Here is a 24,502-nt window from a genome sequence, read left to right as displayed (position 1 = left end):
CAGTCAATCCTTGCAGCTCATATATTCAACTTGATCTTGTACCCTATCCAATGTTTTACCTCAAGATCACTTCCTTCACTTTTACCTCTTGTTTTTATTCAAGTTTAATCTTCACAAAACCAAGATTGGGAATGATGGGTACATTTTGAGGCCACCATCTACCCTTGAGAACACTCCTCCCTAAATTAGTTTTCTTTCTCAAAAACCCTATTGTTTTTCCTTCTCTAGTTTTGATCACAAAACTACTTCTAGTTTTATAAAATCTTTTCAGGATATTTCTTCAAAGAAAACAAAGAACTGAAACGGGTTTTGTTTTTCATCCCATTTCTACCAAGTACTGTTTTCTAAAACATTATTTTCTATTTTGTTGTCCATTTTACAAAAGGCTTGTTTATGGTACCTATACCATTTCTTGTCTTCCTCTTGCTTATTTTACATTTGAGAAAAACTCTACTTCACTTGAGAAAGTAAGTAGAACATTTTGACCTCCTATGTTCCAACTAGTTTCTCTCAACATTTTCAAATTCCATTCCACTTGAGTTCATTCCCAATTGAGGTGTTTCAAATCCCTTTCAAATAAATTCTTTTTTTTTCAAATGACAATCCTTGCACATCTTATGCACATCACTGATTTACCACATTGTATCCCCTCATCCTCCAATTCTTGATCAAATGGATGATCATTTGATACTTTCAAATGGACTCCCTTCAACTGAACCCTAGACTCAGGGAGTATTTCAAACCACTCCCAATTGACCTCTTTTTTTTTTAGAACAACTTATTTTTCCTCATACCTATCTCACTCCCCCATTCTTTTCCATCAACACCTTGACCTCTTGAATTGATTTTATGCCACCATATTCACCATTGGTATTGTATCTGTACTTCCATCACTACTCCTCTAAACCTTGGATCTATCTCTTTCCATCATTTGTTTGCCACAAACAAAGTGATAACAAATTTTCCTTTTAATGCATATCACTCTCACTCTCCATTTCTATCTCTATGTCTCAACCTCCATCAACATTACCTCCTCAACATCATGCACATGGATGATGTGCATCTCTCTCTCATTGTTCATTTTTTTTTGGCAAGAATGGAGCCGGCCAATTTGTGTTTGCATTCAAAATTCGGCCAGCACTATCTCCCCTTTTCCTTCTTATACAAGCCATGCCTCCCACCTACCCCAATCCATAAATGGGCAGCCTCCCAACCAACTCAATCAATGAGGAGGCTACCTCCCAACCAACTCAATCAATGAGGAGGCAGCCAACCCACCCCCTCTCCCTCTATATAAAGGGGCTTGGCAGCCCACTCCCTCCTCACTTGCTCTCATTTCCCACTCTCCACTCCTCTCCACTCCTCTCCTTTGCCTCATTTCTTTTCACTCCCTACTATTTCCTCCACTCCCTCACACTCTCCTCCTCCACTTCCCCACGAAAATGGTGCTCCCCTTGCTCCCATGGCCGGCCATGGCCATGGAAAGCCACCAAGATGAAGCTCCCTTCCTCCCTCAAGCTCATCCTCACCATGAGAGCCTCCCCCTCCATCTTCTCCCCAACCTTAGATGGTTTAATCTCCTCTTCTTCTCCCTCCATTGCTAAGATTGGATCTTGATGCAGGTGCATGTTGGTCCAAGCATGGAGAAGGTTGAGCTATCCTCAGATCTGAAGTTCTTGAGCAAAGTTCGTCCAAAACCTTGCAGTAATTTCTGTTTCTTGCTGTTTCAGATTCTGGTACGATCTTGTAAAATCCGCCAAATCACGTGTGCAGATCCAACTCGAGTGGTTCAAAGTTCTGCAGATAGGTATTGAAAATATCTACAACTTGGCGTTGGTCTCATCCTCAAATTCGTTACGGATTTTGCATGATAAATAAAGTTCTGCAAACATGCAGAATCATTGTTTGTTAGATTTCTTCCGTTTTACAAAACCTTTTTGAGCAAACTCAATTTTGGGTGAAAGCCCTCTCCCGTACCTTCATTTTGGCGTTGGGTTCACTTCAAATGACCTAATGGAATTGAAATGGTTCACAGATCAAAATCTGGTCAGATCTGACTTTGTCGAATTAAACCAGGAGCTTGGAGACGAATTTTTGAATGAAACCAACTGGGTAAGAACCACCTATTCAATACCTTTCAGATGCAGTAGACCTCATATTTTTATGATTTGTGTATGATTTTTGACGAATTAAACTTGTTCTGTATGTTCTGCAGACATGGCTGTTAGCTTTTAATTCATCAAAAATCCATTTTTGAACCTAATTGAGTGATTCCAATTCTGTAGGATTACTGAATGTTTTCTTAATCATCTCCAACAAGTTTCAAACCTTTATATGTTCTGCAACTCCATAGTTAAAGCAAATGGTGAAAACATGCAGTAAACTTGTCAATCCATTTGTGAGAGTTTCAGAAATAATTTGAACCCAAATCCAATTGTGTTTGCATCTCTGTTTAATTACCTTTCAAATGCAAGTAGCCTCATATTTTTAGGATTTTTCTACGATTTATGGCTTACAGATCTTGTTTTCTGTACAGTCAGATTCAAGGAAATTCCTAAAATTGTAGGCTTAATATTTTTAGGTGATTCCAATTGGGTTAGTCTTGTATTAGTATTAGCTACCTAGGAAAAATATTATTAGTCTCTGTTCATACATATTTGTTGCTGTTAGTAATGTTTATGTGTGACATGCATTGTTGAAGCAAAACTTTTCGGTTTATTTAAAACCCTTGACCAACTCTTTTAGTAGAGATGGGCAACCTTTGTTTTATGCTTGTAAAACAAAACCTCTGCAACCTAACATTATCTCTTTTGTTTTGTTTAAATTTTCAAATGATGTGGTATATGGTTTGCTTCCTATTTTTGTATAGTGATTAAGTGAGCAAATTAAATTAGGAAAACTGTTTTCTACTTTTCCAAAAGTGTTTGAAAATGTTTTGTGAAAGTATTTGATGTCAAACTAATGCTCTTGTCCTCTTTATGATGTTATCTACCAGGGGTACTTAGCTTGTGCCATGGTGATACCGAGAGAGGCAATTGCTAAGTTGTGATACTCTCATACCTTTACTAGGTAAATAAAATGGTTTCTCTTTAAGTTGTTTGTGGTATCTATAAGTTCTTTGTATGTTATACCTTGGCTGCATGGTTAGTTGTTGATTGTTGTATGTTTGTTTGTTGGTGCAATGTGATTGATTGTGTTCTTTTATATTTTCCGGCGATAGATGCGAACAATTCCGGAGAAGAAGAACAAGTGGAATCGGATGAGAAGATTTTATTTATATTGTTGGGATTGTTATATTGATGGAGTTGAAGAAGTACAGGGACAAATAAGCCAAGGCAAGCCATCTTTTGATCTCTGATCCGGTGTCTAGTTGGATGTCATTTGTTGATGTTCAAAGCACCTTCATTCTATGTGTGTTATTATCTCCATTTATGTCATCTATGTGTGATTGCAAGTGGGGTACTCCCTAGTGGTGATGCTCCACTATTGTCCTTGTGTTATGGGATGGATGGTAACATGGCCGTGCTATTCCACTTGGTGATCTTGTATGCTCAACTTGAGCATGTTCCATCTCAAGATATTAACTTACACCACACCCACCCCTTTGTAGTATAGAGGTATCAATGTCATGATCTTGGTGTATTCTCAACTTGAGAGGAGTATGCCGTGTACCATCTTGGAGAATATGTTGGATAGTGACACTCCACTATCTAAGTTGTGTAGTTAGCACCACAAATCTGAGAGTATATTCCTCCTTGTGTTGTCATAATACATGCTTACCTTAAGCAAGTATGATCCACTCCACTACCCCTTTATACCTCATCTATGGCGGGATGACTCTCATCTCGGCCGTAGTGCAATACTAGTTCAACTCATGAAACTATAGGTTGGGAACCCCTCAAGGTTTACCTTGTTGTAAATGTTTATGAAAACCTTGGGTGAGGCAATCTAACCCAAGCGTATGGTTTATGAAAGGAAAGGATCTTGACAAAGATGGTTGGAAAGAGGAAATGTGTGTGTGACTTGGGTTTTTGAGAAAAACGACACATGGTTCTCTGTATTCGCCCGGAACAATTAACCCGCGCAACCACACTACTCCAACGTGGGCACGGGGCTTAGCTTGACGTTTGTTCTTCTTAGCATGAGGCACCGCACAACTATACAAGGGTACGGTTACCCCCGAGTCCGGGTTGTCGTAGTTGGAGACAATCGTATAACGGGAGGCCTTCGGGGCTGACCCGTCCGGAAGACACTATGGGTCTCCTGGCTTGGCGGTGGAGCCACGCTCAAAGGGAGGTGAGCTGCCACGGTGCCGGGGAGGTACATACTCCATAGGGTAGGACCTCTTGCTAAGTTGAATAGGCGAAAGGCTTCGACTGATTATCCGAGACTCGCATACTTTCGTATGACGAACCGGGGATGATCCCGGCGGATTTATCAGATCTTGTGGGGAAAGTGCGCACACTCTGCAGAGTTAAAACTATTCGAATAGCCGCGTCCGCGGTCATGGACGGTTGGGATGGCCGTTACCGAGCTGTGTCGAGTTTTGGTTTTTGAAAAATGATTTCCAAAGGAAATGTGTGTGTTGGATGTACCGGAAGGTACGGAAAGGCTGGTGCCGACCATATGGAGATGGTCGAGGAAAATGAAACAAAATTGGGTGACCCTTCCTAGTGTTTCATGTAGAGGGACTCTTCTTCAATAGAGAAATAGAGATGTCTTAGATAAATTCTTGGAGTGTCCCCTTCGATTGAGAAGTTGGGATGCTATCTCCACCAAAAACATCTCTTCTCTTCCACATGCTATATCCACAAGAGAAACTACTCTTCCTCTCTTGTCTTCTTTAGTTAGAATTGTTATCACCTTCTTGATGGTTTGCGAGTACAATTCAAATGTACTCACGGCTTTGTCCCTGGCTATTTACTTGGCCAGACTTGAAGGAGTTCGACAGATGAAGAAGGAGTTGGCGACGTCTATGCGAGCTAGGAACGTCTTCCCAGTCAGTTACCTGTAGGGTTATGGCAGATGACTTGGGTACTGCGCTGCTGAAGTGATGATGCTACTCTGATGTTTAGTTAGGCCCTTCGAGGCTATTATGTAAGTATTGGTCATGTGACCATGTTGTAATTTTCTTATTCCGCTTTGTAATGGATGGTGTAATTTGATATCAGTTCGGTTATGTGTTCACGGCGCACTGATCATGGGATCGTGAACTGTATACATAACAGGGAATTTCGGACAGCTAGTCCGGGGTCCCCACAGAGCTGGTATCAGAGCCATCCTGACTGTAGGAGACCTTAGTTAGCATGGACGTTAGTTAGGAAACAAGTACTTGGACAAAACTATTTACAAAACAAATTGTTTCTTTAGTCGGAAGTATAGCTTCTACTCCTCTTATTTATTCAAAGCTTCTAAAATTCTTACCTCTCCGCTTTATAAAAAGGTTTGAAAATTCTTACTCTATTGTCTCAGCCAATTCAAACCTACATATTGGACGATGTCCCCAACTCAGACTGGAGACTCGAACTCGAAGATGGCTCAATCCCTCAGGAAGACTCATATATCTCCAACTGCAGCTATTGAAGATTGGATGCCGACGTAGCCGTGTGCTTGTTGGGATGATAACATCATGTCTTTGGTTGTCACCAAAGTCTGTCAAGGAGCTGACCTTCTTCCTCCGTGGACTTGCACTTTTTGCAGTCATCTGGGATCAAGTCCTCAGTTCTTGACTAGTAATTTTTAGGCCAGCTACAAGAAGTTGACGATTTCGGGAGTACCTCAACAACTACCTCTTCGAAGACCTCACGTCCCCGGGATGTTGAGCAAGAAGACTACGCAGTTTTCTCCTCCGCCTCAACATAGAAGACCGAACACCAGGCCTGCTTCGCAACCAACTGCCCCGAAAATCCATGTTGGAGTCCATAAGAGCAAAATGAAGACGGCAACATATGTGACCAGCCCCCAAGCGAATAGGATGGATAGGACAAACTCAATCGCTTTGATTGAGCTACCCCCACGCATTAGGCATTCCATGGGTACTTAGGTTACCATGCCTGGTTTGATGATTGCTTGTAGTTCCCTTGTGTGCTGCCTTGAGTGTCTTTTGTTTGTTTGTTGTGTGTATAATTGTCTTGGCTTTTCGGTCTGAAAAACACCCTTAGTGTGATAAACTAGCTTAGAAAGCCTCCCAAAGATGTTTTCACCCTCACCTACCTCGCCGATGTTTTGCTAACTGCTAGTTAGTTGGATAAGTTAACGAAAAGCTCTAACTCTACCCCCCGTTAGCAGTTGTTTTTCAAACATCAGGAAAACTAACCCAAACCCCCATCTACGCTAACTTCCTTCAATATCAGCTGGAGCATCTCGACTACGCCAAGAAAGAAGAAGCCCTACCTTCAAGAATGACTGCACCTCTGCGAGGAGACATACTAATTTGGACTAACCTTGGAGCATAATCGCGCTAACCTCGAGGATATCTTCTTAAAACTATCCTCTGACACACCGTCTAACAAGCTTAGAGAACAATAGCGTCAAAGCCAAGCTACATCACATGGTTCGTCTGGTCCTCATCAAGTGAAGGCTCCTGAAGATACCTCAAGACTCAAGACTTTAGGCGTAGTTTACCCGCTAACTTCTTAGTTGCTACTGAAGTCAGCACCGACCCTCAAGCTGAAGATTGTCTTCGACGACCCCTGTTGCTGCTTCATATGGGTACCAACCAGGCGTTTCATCAACTTATTAACTCACGGCGCGTCCCCTATGGTTTAGTTAACACCGTGAGTGCCTCTTGAAGTTGCGGTCTGCACGTCGCCCCTGAAGATTCTTCAACTGAGTACGGAAGATCGATGACTCCTTCAGAAGCCCCCGACAGGACCGCAAGGCAGAAGCTCTAAGATTTTCCGAAAGCCCGATGAAAAATCTTACGGGTGGAAGTCTTCCACTAAAAGTTGGAGCTAACCCTAACATTTTAAACCTTTCTAACACACCGTTGGAAATGTGGGATGCACTAACCCCTCTTGAAGCCGTGGACTACTCAACGCCCGCTGAAGATGTTCAACTCCAAAGATCAATGGCTTCTCCAAAAAGCGCCCGACAAGACTCGTGGCCGAAGCTTACAGTTTTTAACGCCCCCTCCCCGATGAACAATTTTAAGGGTGGAAGACTTCGTCTTCCACTAAATTTAAGCTAACTCTAAAAAGTTTTCAACCCTGCTCAAGCACCATTGGGTGCACTAACTCTCCCACAATCATGAACCCCGCTAGGATCATTAAGAAGGTATAGATCCAACATCTGCACGGAGTCGTCAGCCTCTTCATGAAGCTCGCCATCGTCAGAAATCCATCATGTCTCTCACAAGCTGAAGTTGCGACCCTCTCCACACAAAGGCATGTCTACATAAAAATGGAGTCTAATTTTCGTTAAACTTTACAACCCCTCCAGTTCTACGCTCAGTAATCTCGGGACGAGATTATTTTAAGGGTGGAAGATCTGTAACACCCCAACTTTTGCAACCTTGATTAATTGTCCATATTTCAAAAATTAGGGGGAACAAAAACTTTTCTATAGACTAATTTAGATGAGTTGCCTTGATTTGTTTGTTGTGATGAATTGCTTTGATCTGCCGCTAGATATATTGTCTTGATTTCTTGTTGAGTTATGTGTTGAGTACCTCAAAGAACAACACCTCTAGTGGTCAGACATACAACTCACCTAATAAAACACATGTGTGACTTAGGTAAAATTGTTTTCCTTTTACTACATCAAACTCTTCTCCTGATGGCAACATGAGTGTGCCATCTTGATATTCCTATTTGTGTTAGTCTAGCTCAAACCATCCTTGAATCCAAAATTTGGGATCATCTACCCTCATCACATCCTTCTCTTATACCCACTCATCATAGGTTGATTCTGAAGCCAAGTCAACAATCTGTTTTGGCAAGCTTATAAGTTCCAGGACTTTGGCAGTTGATATCTAAGCAACCACCACTGTTATTGTTGACCTCAATGCATGGATCTCATCTATGCAACATCCTCTTCAACCTCCACGTCTTGCATGTCTCAGTCAATCCTTGCAGCTCATATATTCAACTTGATCTTGTACCCTATCCAATGTTTTACCTCAAGATCACTTCCTTCACTTTTACCTCTTGTTTTTATTCAAGTTTAATCTTCACAAAACCAAGATTGGGAATGATGGGTACATTTTGAGGCCACCATCTACCCTTGAGAACACTCCTCCCTAAATTAGTTTTCTTTCTCAAAAACCCTATTGTTTTTCCTTCTCTAGTTTTGATCACAAAACTACTTCTAGTTTTATAAAATCTTTTCAGGATATTTCTTCAAAGAAAACAAAGAAGCTGAAACGGGTTTTGTTTTTCATCCCATTTCTACCAAGTACTGTTTTCTAAAACATTATTTTCTATTTTGTTGTCCATTTTACAAAAGGCTTGTTTATGGTACCTATACAATTTCTTGTCTTCCTCTTGCTTATTTTACATTTGAGAAAAACTCTACTTCACTTGAGAAAGTAAGTAGAACATTTTGACCTCCTATGTTCCAACTAGTTTCTCTCAACATTTTCAAATTCCATTCCACTTGAGTTCATTCCCAATTGAGGTGTTTCAAATCCCTTTCAAATAAATTCTTTTTTTTTCAAATGACAATCCTTGCACATCTTATGCACATCACTGATTTACCACATTGTATCCCCTCATCCTCCAATTCTTGATCAAATGGATGATCATTTGATACTTTCAAATGGACTCCCTTCAACTGAACCCTAGACTCAGGGAGTATTTCAAACCACTCCCAATTGACCTCTTTTTTTTTAGAACAACTTATTTTTCCTCATACCTATCTCACTCCCCCATTCTTTTCCATCAACACCTTGACCTCTTGAATTGATTTTATGCCACCATATTCACCATTGGTATTGTATCTGTACTTCCATCACTACTCCTCTAAACCTTGGATCTATCTCTTTCCATCATTTGTTTGCCACAAACAAAGTGATAACAAATTTTCCTTTTAATGCATATCACTCTCACTCTCCATTTCTATCTCTATGTCTCAACCTCCATCAACATTACCTCCTCAACATCATGCACATGGATGATGTGCATCTCTCTCTCATTGTTCATTTTTTTTTGGCAAGAATGGAGCCGGCCAATTTGTGTTTGCATTCAAAATTCGGCCAGCACTATCTCCCCTTTTCCTTCTTATACAAGCCATGCCTCCCACCTACCCCAATCCATAAATGGGCAGCCTCCCAACCAACTCAATCAATGAGGAGGCTACCTCCCAACCAACTCAATCAATGAGGAGGCAGCCAACCCACCCCCTCTCCCTCTATATAAAGGGGCTTGGCAGCCCACTCCCTCCTCACTTGCTCTCATTTCCCACTCTCCACTCCTCTCCACTCCTCTCCTTTGCCTCATTTCTTTTCACTCCCTACTATTTCCTCCACTCCCTCACACTCTCCTCCTCCACTTCCCCACGAAAATGGTGCTCCCCTTGCTCCCATGGCCGGCCATGGCCATGGAAAGCCACCAAGATGAAGCTCCCTTCCTCCCTCAAGCTCATCCTCACCATGAGAGCCTCCCCCTCCATCTTCTCCCCAACCTTAGATGGTTTAATCTCCTCTTCTTCTCCCTCCATTGCTAAGATTGGATCTTGATGCAGGTGCATGTTGGTCCAAGCATGGAGAAGGTTGAGCTATCCTCAGATCTGAAGTTCTTGAGCAAAGTTCGTCCAAAACCTTGCAGTAATTTCTGTTTCTTGCTGTTTCAGATTCTGGTACGATCTTGTAAAATCCGCCAAATCTCGTGTGCAGATCCAACTCGAGTGGTTCAAAGTTCTGCAGATAGGTATTGAAAATATCTACAACTTGGCGTTGGTCTCATCCTCAAATTCGTTACGGATTTTGCATGATAAATAAAGTTCTGCAAACATGCAGAATCATTGTTTGTTAGATTTCTTCCGTTTTACAAAACCTTTTTGAGCAAACTCAATTTTGGGTGAAAGCCCTCTCCCGTACCTTCATTTTGGCGTTGGGTTCACTTCAAATGACCTAATGGAATTGAAATGGTTCACAGATCAAAATCTGGTCAGATCTGACTTTGTCGAATTAAACCAGGAGCTTGGAGACGAATTTTTGAATGAAACCAACTGGGTAAGAACCACCTATTCAATACCTTTCAGATGCAGTAGACCTCATATTTTTATGATTTGTGTATGATTTTTGACGAATTAAACTTGTTCTGTATGTTCTGCAGACATGGCTGTTAGCTTTTAATTCATCAAAAATCCATTTTTGAACCTAATTGAGTGATTCAAATTCTGTAGGATTACTGAATGTTTTCTTAATCATCTCCAACAAGTTTCAAACCTTTATCTGTTCTGCAACTCCATAGTTAAAGCAAATGGTGAAAACATGCAGTAAACTTGTCAATCCATTTGTGAGAGTTTCAGAAATAATTTGAACCCAAATCCAATTGTGTTTGCATCTCTGTTTAATTACCTTTCAAATGCAAGTAGCCTCATATTTTTAGGATTTTTCTACGATTTATGGCTTACAGATCTTGTTTTCTGTACAGTCAGATTCAAGGAAATTCCTAAAATTGTAGGCTTAATATTTTTAGGTGATTCCAATTGGGTTAGTCTTGTATTAGTATTAGCTATCTAGGAAAAATATTATTAGTCTCTGTTCATACATATTTGTTGCTGTTAGTAATGTTTATGTGTGACATGCATTGTTGAAGCAAAACTTTTCGGTTTATTTAAAACCCTTGACCAACTCTTTTAGTAGAGATGGGCAACCTTTGTTTTATGCTTGTAAAACAAAACCTCTGCAACCTAACATTATCTCTTTTGTTTTGTTTAAATTTTCAAATGATGTGGTATATGGTTTGCTTCCTATTTTTGTATAGTGATTAAGTGAGCAAATTAAATTAGGAAAACTGTTTTCTACTTTTCCAAAAGTGTTTGAAAATGTTTTGTGAAAGTATTTGATGTCAAACTAATGCTCTTGTCCTCTTTATGATGTTATCTACCAGGGGTACTTAGCTTGTGCCATGGTGATACCGAGAGAGGCAATTGCTAAGTTGTGATACTCTCATACCTTTACTAGGTAAATAAAATGGTTTCTCTTTAAGTTGTTTGTGGTATCTATAAGTTCTTTGTATGTTATACCTTGGCTGCATGGTTAGTTGTTGATTGTTGTATGTTTGTTTGTTGGTGCAATGTGATTGATTGTGTTCTTTTATATTTTCCGGCGATAGATGCGAACAATTCCGGAGAAGAAGAACAAGTGGAATCGGATGAGAAGATTTTATTTATATTGTTGGGATTGTTATATTGATGGAGTTGAAGAAGTACAAGGGACAAATAAGCCAAGGCAAGCCATCTTTTGATCTCTGATCCGGTGTCTAGTTGGATGTCATTTGTTGATGTTCAAAGCACCTTCATTCTATGTGTGTTATTATCTCCATTTATGTCATCTATGTGTGATTGCAAGTGGGGTACTCCCTAGTGGTGATGCTCCACTATTGTCCTTGTGTTATGGGATGGATGGTAACATGGCCGTGCTATTCCACTTGGTGATCTTGTATGCTCAACTTGAGCATGTTCCATCTCAAGATATTAACTTACACCACACCCACCCCCTTTGTAGTATAGAGGTATCAATGTCATGATCTTGGTGTATTCTCAACTTGAGAGGAGTATGCCGTGTACCATCTTGGAGAATATGTTGGATAGTGACACTCCACTATCTAAGTTGTGTAGTTAGCACCACAAATCTGAGAGTATATTCCTCCTTGTGTTGTCATAATACATGCTTACCTTAAGCAAGTATGATCCACTCCACTACCCCTTTATACCTCATCTATGGCGGGATGACTCTCATCTCGGCCGTAGTGCAATACTAGTTCAACTCATGAAACTATAGGTTGGGAACCCCTCAAGGTTTACCTTGTTGTAAATGTTTATGAAAACCTTGGGTGAGGCAATCTAACCCAAGCGTATGGTTTATGAAAGGAAAGGATCTTGACAAAGATGGTTGGAAAGAGGAAATGTGTGTGTGACTTGGGTTTTTGAGAAAAACGACACATGGTTCTCTGTATTCGCCCGGAACAATTAACCCGCGCAACCACACTACTCCAACGTGGGCACGGGGCTTAGCTTGACGTTTGTTCTTCTTAGCATGAGGCACCGCACAACTATACAAGGGTACGGTTACCCCCGAGTCCGGGTTGTCGTAGTTGGAGACAATCGTATAACGGGAGGCCTTCGGGGCTGACCCGTCCGGAAGACACTATGGGTCTCCTGGCTTGGCGGTGGAGCCACGCTCAAAGGGAGGTGAGCTGCCACGGTGCCGGGGAGGTACATACTCCATAGGGTAGGACCTCTTGCTAAGTTGAATAGGCGAAAGGCTTCGACTGATTATCCGAGACTCGCATACTTTCGTATGACGAACCGGGGATGATCCCGGCGGATTTATCAGATCTTGTGGGGAAAGTGCGCACACTCTGCAGAGTTAAAACTATTCGAATAGCCGCGTCCGCGGTCATGGACGGTTGGGATGGCCGTTACCGAGCTGTGTCGAGTTTTGGTTTTGAAAAAATGATTTCCAAAGGAAATGTGTGTGTTGGATGTACCGGAAGGTACGGAAAGGCTGGTGCCGACCATATGGAGATGGTCGAGGAAAATGAAACAAAATTGGGTGACCCTTCCTAGTGTTTCATGTAGAGGGACTCTTCTTCAATAGAGAAATAGAGATGTCTTAGATAAATTCTTGGAGTGTCCCCTTCGATTGAGAAGTTGGGATGCTATCTCCACCAAAAACATCTCTTCTCTTCCACATGCTATATCCACAAGAGAAACTACTCTTCCTCTCTTGTCTTCTTTAGTTAGAATTGTTATCACCTTCTTGATGGTTTGCGAGTACAATTCAAATGTACTCACGGCTTTGTCCCTGGCTATTTACTTGGCCAGACTTGAAGGAGTTCGACAGATGAAGAAGGAGTTGGCGACGTCTATGCGAGCTAGGAACATCTTCCCGATCGATTACACTGTAGGGATATGGCAGATGACTTCGGTACTGCGCTGAAGTGATGATGCTACTCTGATGTTTAGTTAGGCCCTTCGAGGCTATTATGTAAGTATTGGTCATGTGACCATGTTGTAATTTTCTTATTCCGCTTTGTAATGGATGGTGTAATTTGATATCAGTTCGGTTATGTGTTCACGGCGCACTGATCATGGGATCGTGAACTGTATACATAACAGGGAATTTCGGACAGCTAGTCCGGGGTCCCCACAGAGCTGGTATCAGAGCCATCCTGACTGTAGGAGACTTTAGTTAGCATGGACGTTAGTTAGGAAACAAGTACTTGGACAAAACTATTTACAAAACAAATTGTTTCTTTAGTCGGAAGTATAGCTTCTACTCCTCTTATTTATTCAAAGCTTCTAAAATTCTTACCTCTCCGCTTTATAAAAAGGTTTGAAAATTCTTACTCTATTGTCTCAGCCAATTCAAACCTACATATTGGACGATGTCCCCAACTCAGACTGGAGACTCGAACTCGAAGATGGCTCAATCCCTCAGGAAGACTCATATATCTCCAACTGCAGCTATTGAAGATTGGATGCCGACGTAGCCGTGTGCTTGTTGGGATGATAACATCATGTCTTTGGTTGTCACCAAAGTCTGTCAAGGAGCTGACCTTCTTCCTCCGTGGACTTGCACTTTTTGCAGTCATCTGGGATCAAGTCCTCAGTTCTTGACTAGTAATTTTTAGGCCAGCTACAAGAAGTTGACGATTTCGGGAGTACCTCAACAACTACCTCTTCGAAGACCTCACGTCCCCGGGATGTTGAGCAAGAAGACTACGCAGTTTTCTCCTCCGCCTCAACATAGAAGACCGAACACCAGGCCTGCTTCGCAACCAACTGCCCCGAAAATCCATGTTGGAGTCCATAAGAGCAAAATGAAGACGGCAACATATGTGACCAGCCCCCAAGCGAATAGGATGGATAGGACAAACTCAATCGCTTTGATTGAGCTACCCCCACGCATTAGGCATTCCATGGGTACTTAGGTTACCATGCCTGGTTTGATGATTGCTTGTAGTTCCCTTGTGTGCTGCCTTGAGTGTCTTTTGTTTGTTTGTTGTGTGTATAATTGTCTTGGCTTTTCGGTCTGAAAAACACCCTTAGTGTGATAAACTAGCTTAGAAAGCCTCCCAAAGATGTTTTCACCCTCACCTACCTCGCCGATGTTTTGCTAACTGCTAGTTAGTTGGATAAGTTAACGAAAAGCTCTAACTCTACCCCCGTTAGCAGTTGTTTTTCAAACATCAGGAAAACTAACCCAAACCCCCATCTACGCTAACTTCCTTCAATATCAGCTGGAGCATCTCGACTACGCCAAGAAAGAAGAAGCCCTACCTTCAAGAATGACTGCACCTCTGCGAGGAGACATACTAATTTGGACTAACCTTGGAGCATAATCGCGCTAACCTCGAGGATATCTTCTTAAAACTATCCTCTGACACACCGTCTAACAAGCTTAGAGAACAATAGCGTCAAAGCCAAGCTACATCACATGGTTCGTCTGGTCCTCATCAAGTGAAGGCTCCTGAAGATACCTCAAGACTCAAGACTTTAGGCGTAGTTTACCCGCTAACTTCTTAGTTGCTACTGAAGTCAGCACCGACCCTCAAGCTGAAGATTGTCTTCGACGACCCCTGTTGCTGCTTCATATGGGTACCAACCAGGCGTTTCATCAACTTATTAACTCACGGCGCGTCCCCTATGGTTTAGTTAACACCGTGAGTGCCTCTTGAAGTTGCGGTCTGCACGTCGCCCCTGAAGATTCTTCAACTGAGTACGGAAGATCGATGACTCCTTCAGAAGCCCCCGACAGGACCGCAAGGCAGAAGCTCTAAGATTTTCCGAAAGCCCGGATGAAAAATCTTACGGGTGGAAGTCTTCCACTAAAAGTTGGAGCTAACCCTAACATTTTAAACCTTTCTAACACACCGTTGGAAATGTGGGATGCACTAACCCCTCTTGAAGCCGTGGACTACTCAACGCCCGCTGAAGATGTTCAACTCCAAAGATCAATGGCTTCTCCAAAAAGCGCCCGACAAGACTCGTGGCCGAAGCTTACAGTTTTTAACGCCCCCTCCCCGATGAACAATTTTAAGGGTGGAAGACTTCGTCTTCCACTAAATTTAAGCTAACTCTAAAAAGTTTTCAACCCTGCTCAAGCACCATTGGGTGCACTAACTCTCCCACAATCATGAACCCCGCTAGGATCATTAAGAAGGTATAGATCCAACATCTGCACGGAGTCGTCAGCCTCTTCATGAAGCTCGCCATCGTCAGAAATCCATCATGTCTCTCACAAGCTGAAGTTGCGACCCTCTCCACACAAAGGCATGTCTACATAAAAATGGAGTCTAATTTTCGTTAAACTTTACAACCCCTCCAGTTCTACGCTCAGTAATCTCGGGACGAGATTATTTTAAGGGTGGAAGATCTGTAACACCCCAACTTTTGCAACCTTGATTAATTGTCCATATTTCAAAAATTAGGGGGAACAAAAACTTTTTCTATAGACTAATTTAGATGAGTTGCCTTGATTTGTTTGTTGTGATGAATTGCTTTGATCTGCCGCTAGATATATTGTCTTGATTTCTTGTTGAGTTCTGTGTTGAGTACCTCAAAGAACAACACCTCTAGTGGTCAGACATACAACTCACCTAATAAAACACATGTGTGACTTAGGTAAAATTGTTTTCCTTTTTACTACATCAAACTCTTCTCCTGATGGCAACATGAGTGTGCCATCTTGATATTCCTATTTGTGTTAGTCTAGCTCAAACCATCCTTGAATCCAAAATTTGGGATCATCTACCCTCATCACATCCTTCTCTTATACCCACTCATCATAGGTTGATTCTGAAGCCAAGTCAACAATCTGTTTTGGCAAGCTTATAAGTTCCAGACTTTGGCAGTTGATATCTAAGCAACCACCACTGTTATTGTTGACCTCAATGCATGGATCTCATCTATGCAACATCCTCTTCAACCTCCACGTCTTGCATGTCTCAGTCAATCCTTGCAGCTCATATATTCAACTTGATCTTGTACCCTATCCAATGTTTTACCTCAAGATCACTTCCTTCACTTTTACCTCTTGTTTTTATTCAAGTTTAATCTTCACAAAACCAAGATTGGGAATGATGGGTACATTTTGAGGCCACCATCTACCCTTGAGAACACTCCTCCCTAAATTAGTTTTCTTTCTCAAAAACCCTATTGTTTTTCCTTCTCTAGTTTTGATCACAAAACTACTTCTAGTTTTATAAAATCTTTTCAGGATATTTCTTCAAAGAAAACAAAGAACTGAAACGGGTTTTGTTTTTCATCCCATTTCTACCAAGTACTGTTTTCTAAAACATTATTTTCTATTTTGTTGTCCATTTTACAAAAGGCTTGTTTATGGTACCTATACAATTTCTTGTCTTCCTCTTGCTTATTTTACATTTGAGAAAAACTCTACTTCACTTGAGAAAGTAAGTAGAACATTTTGACCTCCTATGTTCCAACTAGTTTCTCTCAACATTTTCAAATTCCATTCCACTTGAGTTCATTCCCAATTGAGGTGTTTCAAATCCCTTTCAAATAAATTCTTTTTTTTTCAAATGACAATCCTTGCACATCTTATGCACATCACTGATTTACCACATTGTATCCCCTCATCCTCCAATTCTTGATCAAATGGATGATCATTTGATACTTTCAAATGGACTCCCTTCAACTGAACCCTAGACTCAGGGAGTATTTCAAACCACTCCCAATTGACCTCTTTTTTTTTTTAGAACAACTTATTTTTCCTCATACCTATCTCACTCCCCCATTCTTTTCCATCAACACCTTGACCTCTTGAATTGATTTTATGCCACCATATTCACCATTGGTATTGTATCTGTACTTCCATCACTACTCCTCTAAACCTTGGATCTATCTCTTTCCATCATTTGTTTGCCACAAACAAAGTGATAACAAATTTTCCTTTTAATGCATATCACTCTCACTCTCCATTTCTATCTCTATGTCTCAACCTCCATCAACATTACCTCCTCAACATCATGCACATGGATGATGTGCATCTCTCTCTCATTGTTCATTTTTTTTTGGCAAGAATGGAGCCGGCCAATTTGTGTTTGCATTCAAAATTCGGCCAGCACTATCTCCCCTTTTCCTTCTTATACAAGCCATGCCTCCCACCTACCCCAATCCATAAATGGGCAGCCTCCCAACCAACTCAATCAATGAGGAGGCTACCTCCCAACCAACTCAATCAATGAGGAGGCAGCCAACCCACCCCCTCTCCCTCTATATAAAGGGGCTTGGCAGCCCACTCCCTCCTCACTTGCTCTCATTTCCCACTCTCCACTCCTCTCCACTCCTCTCCTTTGCCTCATTTCTTTTCACTCCCTACTATTTCCTCCACTCCCTCACACTCTCCTCCTCCACTTCCCCACGAAAATGGTGCTCCCCTTGCTCCCATGGCCGGCCATGGCCATGGAAAGCCACCAAGATGAAGCTCCCTTCCTCCCTCAAGCTCATCCTCACCATGAGAGCCTCCCCTCCATCTTCTCCCCAACCTTAGATGGTTTAATCTCCTCTTCTTCTCCCTCCATTGCTAAGATTGGATCTTGATGCAGGTGCATGTTGGTCCAAGCATGGAGAAGGTTGAGCTATCCTCAGATCTGAAGTTCTTGAGCAAAGTTCGTCCAAAACCTTGCAGTAATTTCTGTTTCTTGCTGTTTCAGATTCTGGTACGATCTTGTAAAATCCGCCAAATCTCGTGTGCAGATCCAACTCGAGTGGTTCAAAGTTCTGCAGATAGGTATTGAAAATATCTACAACTTGGCGTTGGTCTCATCCTCAAATTCGTTACGGATTTTGCATGATAAATAAAGTTCTGCAAACATGCAGAATCATTGTTTGTTAGATTTCTTCCGTTTTACAAAACCTTTTTGAGCAAACTCAATTTTGGGTGAAAGCCCTCTCCCGTACCTTCATTTTGGCGTTGGGTTCACTTCAAATGACCTAATGGAATTGAAATGGTTCACAGATCAAAATCTGGTCAGATCTGACTTTGTCGAATTAAACCAGGAGCTTGGAGACGAATTTTTGAATGAAACCAACTGGGTAAGAACCACCTATTCAATACCTTTCAGATGCAGTAGACCTCATATTTTTATGATTTGTGTATGATTTTTGACGAATTAAACTTGTTCTGTATGTTCTGCAGACATGGCTGTTAGCTTTTAATTCATCAAAAATCCATTTTTGAACCTAATTGAGTGATTCCAATTCTGTAGGATTACTGAATGTTTTCTTAATCATCTCCAACAAGTTTCAAACCTTTATCTGTTCTGCAACTCCATAGTTAAAGCAAATGGTGAAAACATGCAGTAAACTTGTCAATCCATTTGTGAGAGTTTCAGAAATAATTTGAACCCAAATCCAATTGTGTTTGCATCTCTGTTTAATTACCTTTCAAATGCAAGTAGCCTCATATTTTTAGGATTTTTCTACGATTTATGGCTTACAGATCTTGTTTTCTGTACAGTCAGATTCAAGGAAATTCCTAAAATTGTAGGCTTAATATTTTTAGGTGATTCCAATTGGGTTAGTCTTGTATTAGTATTAGCTATCTAGGAAAAATATTATTAGTCTCTGTTCATACATATTTGTTGCTGTTAGTAATGTTTATGTGTGACATGCATTGTTGAAGCAAAACTTTTCGGTTTATTTAAAACCCTTGACCAACTCTTTTAGTAGAGATGGGCAACCTTTGTTTTATGCTTGTAAAACAAAACCTCTGCAACCTAACATTATCTCTTTTGTTTTGTTTAAATTTTCAAATGATGTGGTATATGGTTTGCTTCCTATTTTTGTATAGTGATTAAGTGAGCAAATTAAATTAGGAAAACTGTTTTCTACTTTTCCAAAAGTGTTTGAAAATGTTTTGTGAAAGTATTTGATGTCAAACTAATGCTCTTGTCCTCTTTATGATGTTATCTACCAGGGGTACTTAGCTTGTGCCATGGTGATACCGAGAGAGGCAATTGCTAAGTTGTGATACTCTCATACCTTTACTAGGTAAATAAAATGGTTTCTCTTTAAGTTGTTTGTGGTATCTATAAGTTCTTTGTATGTTATACCTTGGCTGCATGGTTAGTTGTTGATTGTTGTATGTTTGTTTGTTGGTGCAATGTGATTGATTGTGTTCTTTTATATTTTCCGGCGATAGATGCGAACAATTCCGGAGAAGAAGAACAAGTGGAATCGGATGAGAAGATTTTATTTATATTGTTGGGATTGTTATATTGATGGAGTTGAAGAAGTACAGGGACAAATAAGCCAAGGCAAGCCATCTTTTGATCTCTGATCCGGTGTCTAGTTGGATGTCATTTGTTGATGTTCAAAGCACCTTCATTCTATGTGTGTTATTATCTCCATTTATGTCATCTATGTGTGATTGCAAGTGGGGTACTCCCTAGTGGTGATGCTCCACTATTGTCCTTGTGTTATGGGATGGATGGTAACATGGCCGTGCTATTCCACTTGGTGATCTTGTATGCTCAACTTGAGCATGTTCCATCTCAAGATATTAACTTACACCACACCCACCCCCTTTGTAGTATAGAGGTATCAATGTCATGATCTTGGTGTATTCTCAACTTGAGAGGAGTATGCCGTGTACCATCTTGGAGAATATGTTGGATAGTGACACTCCACTATCTAAGTTGTGTAGTTAGCACCACAAATCTGAGAGTATATTCCTCCTTGTGTTGTCATAATACATGCTTACCTTAAGCAAGTATGATCCACTCCACTACCCCTTTATACCTCATCTATGGCGGGATGACTCTCATCTCGGCCGTAGTGCAATACTAGTTCAACTCATGAAACTATAGGTTGGGAACCCCTCAAGGTTTACCTTGTTGTAAATGTTTATGAAAACCTTGGGTGAGGCAATCTAACCCAAGCGTATGGTTTATGAAAGGAAAGGATCTTGACAAAGATGGTTGGAAAGAGGAAATGTGTGTGTGACTTGGGTTTTTGAGAAAAACGACACATGGTTCTCTGTATTCGCCCGGAACAATTAACCCGCGCAACCACACTACTCCAACGTGGGCACGGGGCTTAGCTTGACGTTTGTTCTTCTTAGCATGAGGCACCGCACAACTATACAAGGGTACGGTTACCCCCGAGTCCGGGTTGTCGTAGTTGGAGACAATCGTATAACGGGAGGCCTTCGGGGCTGACCCGTCTGGAAGACACTATGGGTCTCCTGGCTTGGCGGTGGAGCCACGCTCAAAGGGAGGTGAGCTACCACGGTGCCGGGGAGGTACATACTCCATAGGGTAGGACCTCTTGCTAAGTTGAATAGGCGAAAGGCTTCGACTGATTATCCGAGACTCGCATACTTTCGTATGACGAACCGGGGATGATCCCGGCGGATTTATCAGATCTTGTGGGGAAAGTGCGCACACTCTGCAGAGTTAAAACTATTCGAATAGCCGCGTCCGCGGTCATGGATGGTTGGGATGGCCGTTACCGAGCTGTGTCGAGTTTTGGTTTTTGAAAAATGATTTCCAAAGGAAATGTGTGTGTTGGATGTACCGGAAGGTACGGAAAGGCTGGTGCCGACCATATGGAGATGGTCGAGGAAAATGAAACAAAATTGGGTGACCCTTCCTAGTGTTTCATGTAGAGGGACTCTTCTTCAATAGAGAAATAGAGATGTCTTAGATAAATTCTTGGAGTGTCCCCTTCGATTGAGAAGTTGGGATGCTATCTCCACCAAAAACATCTCTTCTCTTCCACATGCTATATCCACAAGAGAAACTACTCTTCCTCTCTTGTCTTCTTTAGTTAGAATTGTTATCACCTTCTTGATGGTTTGCGAGTACAATTCAAATGTACTCACGGCTTTGTCCCTGGCTATTTACTTGGCCAGACTTGAAGGAGTTCGACAGATGAAGAAGGAGTTGGCGACGTCTATGCGAGCTAGGAACGTCTTCCCGATCGATTACATGTAGGGTTATGGCGAGATGACTTGGGTGCTATGTTCTGAAGTGATGATGCTACTCTGATGTTTAGTTAGGCCCTTCGAGGCTATTATGTAAGTATTGGTCATGTGACCATGTTGTAATTTTCTTATTCCGCTTTGTAATGGATGGTGTAATTTGATATCAGTTCGGTTATGTGTTCACGGCGCACTGATCATGGGATCGTGAACTGTATACATAACAGGGAATTTCGGACAGCTAGTCCGGGGTCCCCACAGAGAAGTTGAGAAGGCAAGGCATCATGATGAAGGATACTGCAACGGTTCTGCCACGACATGACCCGACGAAGGAAAGCAGAGTGATTTTGGAATTACCAATTCCAAAACCAGGGGGGCATATGTTATCACCAGAATTTGACCGAGTCAAGAGGTGGGCCGCGATCAAGATGGACTTAAGGAAATATACATGGAAGAATTACGTGAATCGGCCTGTTATGCTGAGTTTGGGCTAGTTTGCCCTTGTATCTGTAATATATTAGGTTACGTGTCGATTAGTTAGAGTTTTGCCCGTGCACGGTTAGGTGCACGTCTAAAGTTAGAAAGTCCCTTGGACTATAAATATGTATCTAGGGTTTATGGAATAAACAACAACCAACGTTCAACCAAACAAATCAATCTCGGCGCATCGCCAACTCCTTCGTCTCGAGGGTTTCTACCGGTAAGCGACATGCTGCCTAGATCGCATCTTGCGATCTAGGCAGCACAAGCTCCACGTTGTTCATGCGTTGCTCGTACTGAAGCCTTGTTGATGGCGAGCAACGTAGTTATCATAGATGTGTTAGGGTTAGCATAGTTCTTCGCGTAACATGCTATCGTAGTGCAACCCTTGCATGTCTAGCCGCCCTCACACCTATCTTAGGTGTGGGGGCGGCACTCCGCTTGATCATTATTTAGTAGATCTGATCCGTTACGGTTGCTCCTTGTTCTACAAGGATTAGTTTAATATCTGCAATAGTTAGGCCTTACAAAGGGGGGGAGGATCCAGCGGCACGTAGGGTGTCGTTCGCTAGTCCTAAACAGGATGTTCCGGGGATCAACTTCGTGTTGGTTTTTAGGCCTTGTTTAGGATCGGCTTACGATCACCGTGCGTGGCCGCGAGGCCCAACCTGGAGTAGGATGATCCGATTATGCGGTGAAAACCCTAAATCGTCGTAGATCTAATTAGCTTTATCTTGATCAAGCAGGACCACCATATATTCGTGCACCCCGTACGAATCATGGGTGGATCGGCTCCTTGAGCCGATTCACAGGATAACCTGAGAGCCGATCGAGGCTCATATTTAATGTTTACGTGTATGCCATGCAGGAAACTAAGCGAGGCATCTCCATCACCTTCCTGACCAGGTATAGGTCAGGTGGCATGCCCTTGCATCAGCATCGGACGTGTGACCAGAAGGCTTTGCGGGCCGTCGCTCGGAGGGACCTCAGCCAGCCGCAGCTCTAGGTTGTTCCCGGCTCTACGGTGTTGCCCGTCGCTGCCCGCCGGTGGGTTTCTGACGACAACAGATAACCATAATACTTTGCAAGTAATTTGATAAAAATACTCAATTGACATGAGCAAGTGATGAACTTGCCTGAACACTGCAAAGTTTTGCAGTTGGAAGGTGTGGACTGACCCTTGTCCTCTGTCTCTGAAAAATAGCATCATTGTCCGATAAGGGCAATGGTTAAAGAAAACGATTATGCATGATTCCAGTTTTAGGGTTTGTTCCCCCCTTCCGATGTCGTTATTATTTCATGTAAGAGGTTGATACTAAGAATAATTTGAGGATACTTGATTTAAAGTAAAATACAACCTTGAAATGTTGTCAAGGTGTTTTTAAAGTCCAAATACATTAATGGACTTATTTTCATTATTGAAAATAATATGTGTGATTTAAATCATTATTTAAATCCTTAAAATAGGACTTATTCTTAATTGTCTTCAAAAATTCTCTTTGATATTTTATTTAAATAGAGAATTTTATGCTGATCCTTTTTCATATTTTTAAGTTATTTTTAAGAGCTTTTAATAATTTTCTATTGAATTTCAAAGTTTCATGTTTTTATCGAATTGTGAAAAGTCCTTTTTGCCCCTGGGCCCACCTGTCAGGGTGGCCCAGTGGGTTGGGCTAAACTAGCTCGGGTCCAACCGACCCGAGCGGTCGCTCGCTCACTCCCTCACCTCGCGCCGCTCGACCTAACCCTAATCCCCTCCGCTCTCACTGGCGACCTGCGTCGCCCGCACCGTCGCCGGCCGATTCCGGCGGTCTCCGGCCACCATGGCTTACGCCATGGGGCGCAATCGAACCGCCAGACGACAGCGATTCATTCTCTCCGCGTCGATTTGGAGCTGACGCCGTCCCTCGCTCGTCATCGACCCTCGCCGCCATGCCTAGGGTTCGGGATCCGCTTGATCCCGTGGCTCCCCAAGCTTCGGGCGAGATGGTGCTGTGGCCGCCATGATGGGGTGGTGCTGTGGCCGCCATGGCCTGGCTTGGCCTGCTCGACCCTGGTACGTCCTCCACCTCTTCTTCTCCCTTATGTGCCTGTTCTTCTTCCTCTCTCAGTAGCTCTAGCTAAGGCTTTCCTCCTAATGGAGGGCCTGCCGTGCTGTTGCTGTTGCTCTGTTGCGCCTAGCTTGCTGTGTGGCGTGTGCTGCTGCTGCTTGAGCTACTGCCATGAATCCTAGCTATGGTGTTGCCCTATTCTGCCTATTAGCTGGGCTTAATTCTTGCTATCTTGATTGTGCACAGTTCTGTGCATGTTCCAGAGCCACATGCTTGTTGAATCTTGCATATCTGGCTTGGAACCTTTCCTGTGCCTCTGTTCTATTTACTATTCTTGCTAGACATTCATGTGTATTCAATTTGGCTGCCCTGGCTTGATTACCATGTGTAATCCTTGCAATTTGCAAGTTCCAGGGCACTGATATACTGTCCCTTGTGCTCAATTTCATGTGTAAGCTTGATTTAGCATTACTGCTGGTTAACTGCATGATTCAGTGATGAGCACCAAGTGCTTTACTTATTTATCTTGATCTAGGGTTCATCCTGCCTTGGATGTGCTTCTGGATACAATCATTTAATTATCTATTTGGTTGTCTGTGCAACACTTGTTGATTATCTGTGGCCAATTAAATACCTGGTCCATGCTCTGTTGCTTAGTGAAGCTCTAGCATGCCCTAGCATGCTATGGCAAGCTCTGATGATCATGTGATCATCAACAGCTGATAATTGGTTTGCTTACCTGTGCCTGTGCATTGCTGTTACCTATTTATGTGTATGTGTGTGGCACAGATCAGTGCTGGTGCTTACTCAAGCATCAGCTGATGCTTGCAGTGATCCTCTGGATCATTAG

At 42.1% G+C, this 24,502-nt stretch overlaps 2 protein-coding genes across 17 annotated transcripts; both read left to right on the top strand.

The window, feature by feature from the left end:
• Window positions 1–393: 393 nt before the first annotated feature.
• Window positions 394–21,795, top strand: LOC127311913 (uncharacterized). Of its 12 annotated transcripts, XR_011749696.1 has the most exons (8): window positions 432–1,685; window positions 1,774–1,807; window positions 2,036–2,112; window positions 2,996–3,069; window positions 3,221–3,335; window positions 10,095–10,171; window positions 11,055–11,128; window positions 11,280–11,593. XR_011749696.1 is itself a non-coding variant. In XM_071824631.1 (7 exons), the coding sequence occupies exons 1-6, from the start codon at window positions 1,617–1,619 to the stop codon at window positions 11,106–11,108; spliced, it is 426 nt and encodes a 141-aa protein (XP_071680732.1). In that variant the 5' UTR covers window positions 410–1,616; the 3' UTR covers window positions 11,109–11,128; window positions 11,280–11,593. The 12 variants fall into 12 exon arrangements, 4 of the variants coding, with proteins under 4 accessions (XP_051198355.2, XP_071680731.1, XP_071680732.1 ...); XM_071824631.1 differs by lacking the exon at window positions 2,996–3,069 and having other exon boundaries at window positions 410–1,685; XR_011749697.1 differs by lacking the exon at window positions 1,774–1,807 and having other exon boundaries at window positions 433–1,685.
• Window positions 16,550–21,143, top strand: LOC139830124 (uncharacterized). 5 transcript variants are annotated; one of them, XR_011749693.1, is made up of 6 exons: window positions 16,550–17,768; window positions 17,850–17,926; window positions 18,155–18,231; window positions 19,115–19,188; window positions 19,340–19,454; window positions 21,053–21,143. XR_011749693.1 is itself a non-coding variant. In XM_071824629.1 (5 exons), exons 1-5 carry the CDS (start codon window positions 17,746–17,748, stop codon window positions 21,073–21,075), a joined length of 315 nt encoding a protein of 104 aa, XP_071680730.1. In that variant the 5' UTR covers window positions 16,564–17,745; the 3' UTR covers window positions 21,076–21,143. The 5 variants fall into 5 exon arrangements, 2 of the variants coding, with proteins under 2 accessions (XP_071680730.1, XP_071680729.1); XR_011749694.1 differs by having other exon boundaries at window positions 17,191–17,804; window positions 17,893–17,926; XM_071824629.1 differs by lacking the exon at window positions 19,115–19,188 and having other exon boundaries at window positions 16,564–17,768.
• Window positions 21,796–24,502: the final 2,707 nt, after the last annotated feature.

Source organism: Lolium perenne, chromosome 7 (assembly GCF_019359855.2).
Source record: "Lolium perenne isolate Kyuss_39 chromosome 7, Kyuss_2.0, whole genome shotgun sequence".
Lineage (NCBI taxonomy): Eukaryota > Viridiplantae > Streptophyta > Magnoliopsida > Poales > Poaceae > Lolium > Lolium perenne.
The sequence above is the reverse complement of the archived record's forward strand: the minus strand, read 5'-3'. Positions and strand labels throughout refer to the sequence as shown.

Excerpts from the sequence above, each read along its gene's own strand:
- LOC127311913 (XM_071824630.1), top strand. The coding sequence starts at position 1,617 with ATGCAGGTGCATGTTGGTCCAAGCATGGAGAAGGTTGAGCTATCCTCA. Across the intron at positions 1,808-2,035 it reads GTTCAAAGTTCTGCAGATAG|ATCAAAATCTGGTCAGATCT; the intron begins GTATTGAAAATA and ends AATGGTTCACAG. Across the intron at positions 3,336-10,094 it reads ACAGGGACAAATAAGCCAAG|ATCAAAATCTGGTCAGATCT; the intron begins GCAAGCCATCTT and ends AATGGTTCACAG.
- LOC139830124 (XM_071824628.1), top strand. The coding sequence starts at position 17,736 with ATGCAGGTGCATGTTGGTCCAAGCATGGAGAAGGTTGAGCTATCCTCA. Across the intron at positions 17,805-17,892 it reads ATCTGAAGTTCTTGAGCAAA|ATCCAACTCGAGTGGTTCAA; the intron begins GTTCGTCCAAAA and ends TCTCGTGTGCAG. Across the intron at positions 17,927-18,154 it reads GTTCAAAGTTCTGCAGATAG|ATCAAAATCTGGTCAGATCT; the intron begins GTATTGAAAATA and ends AATGGTTCACAG.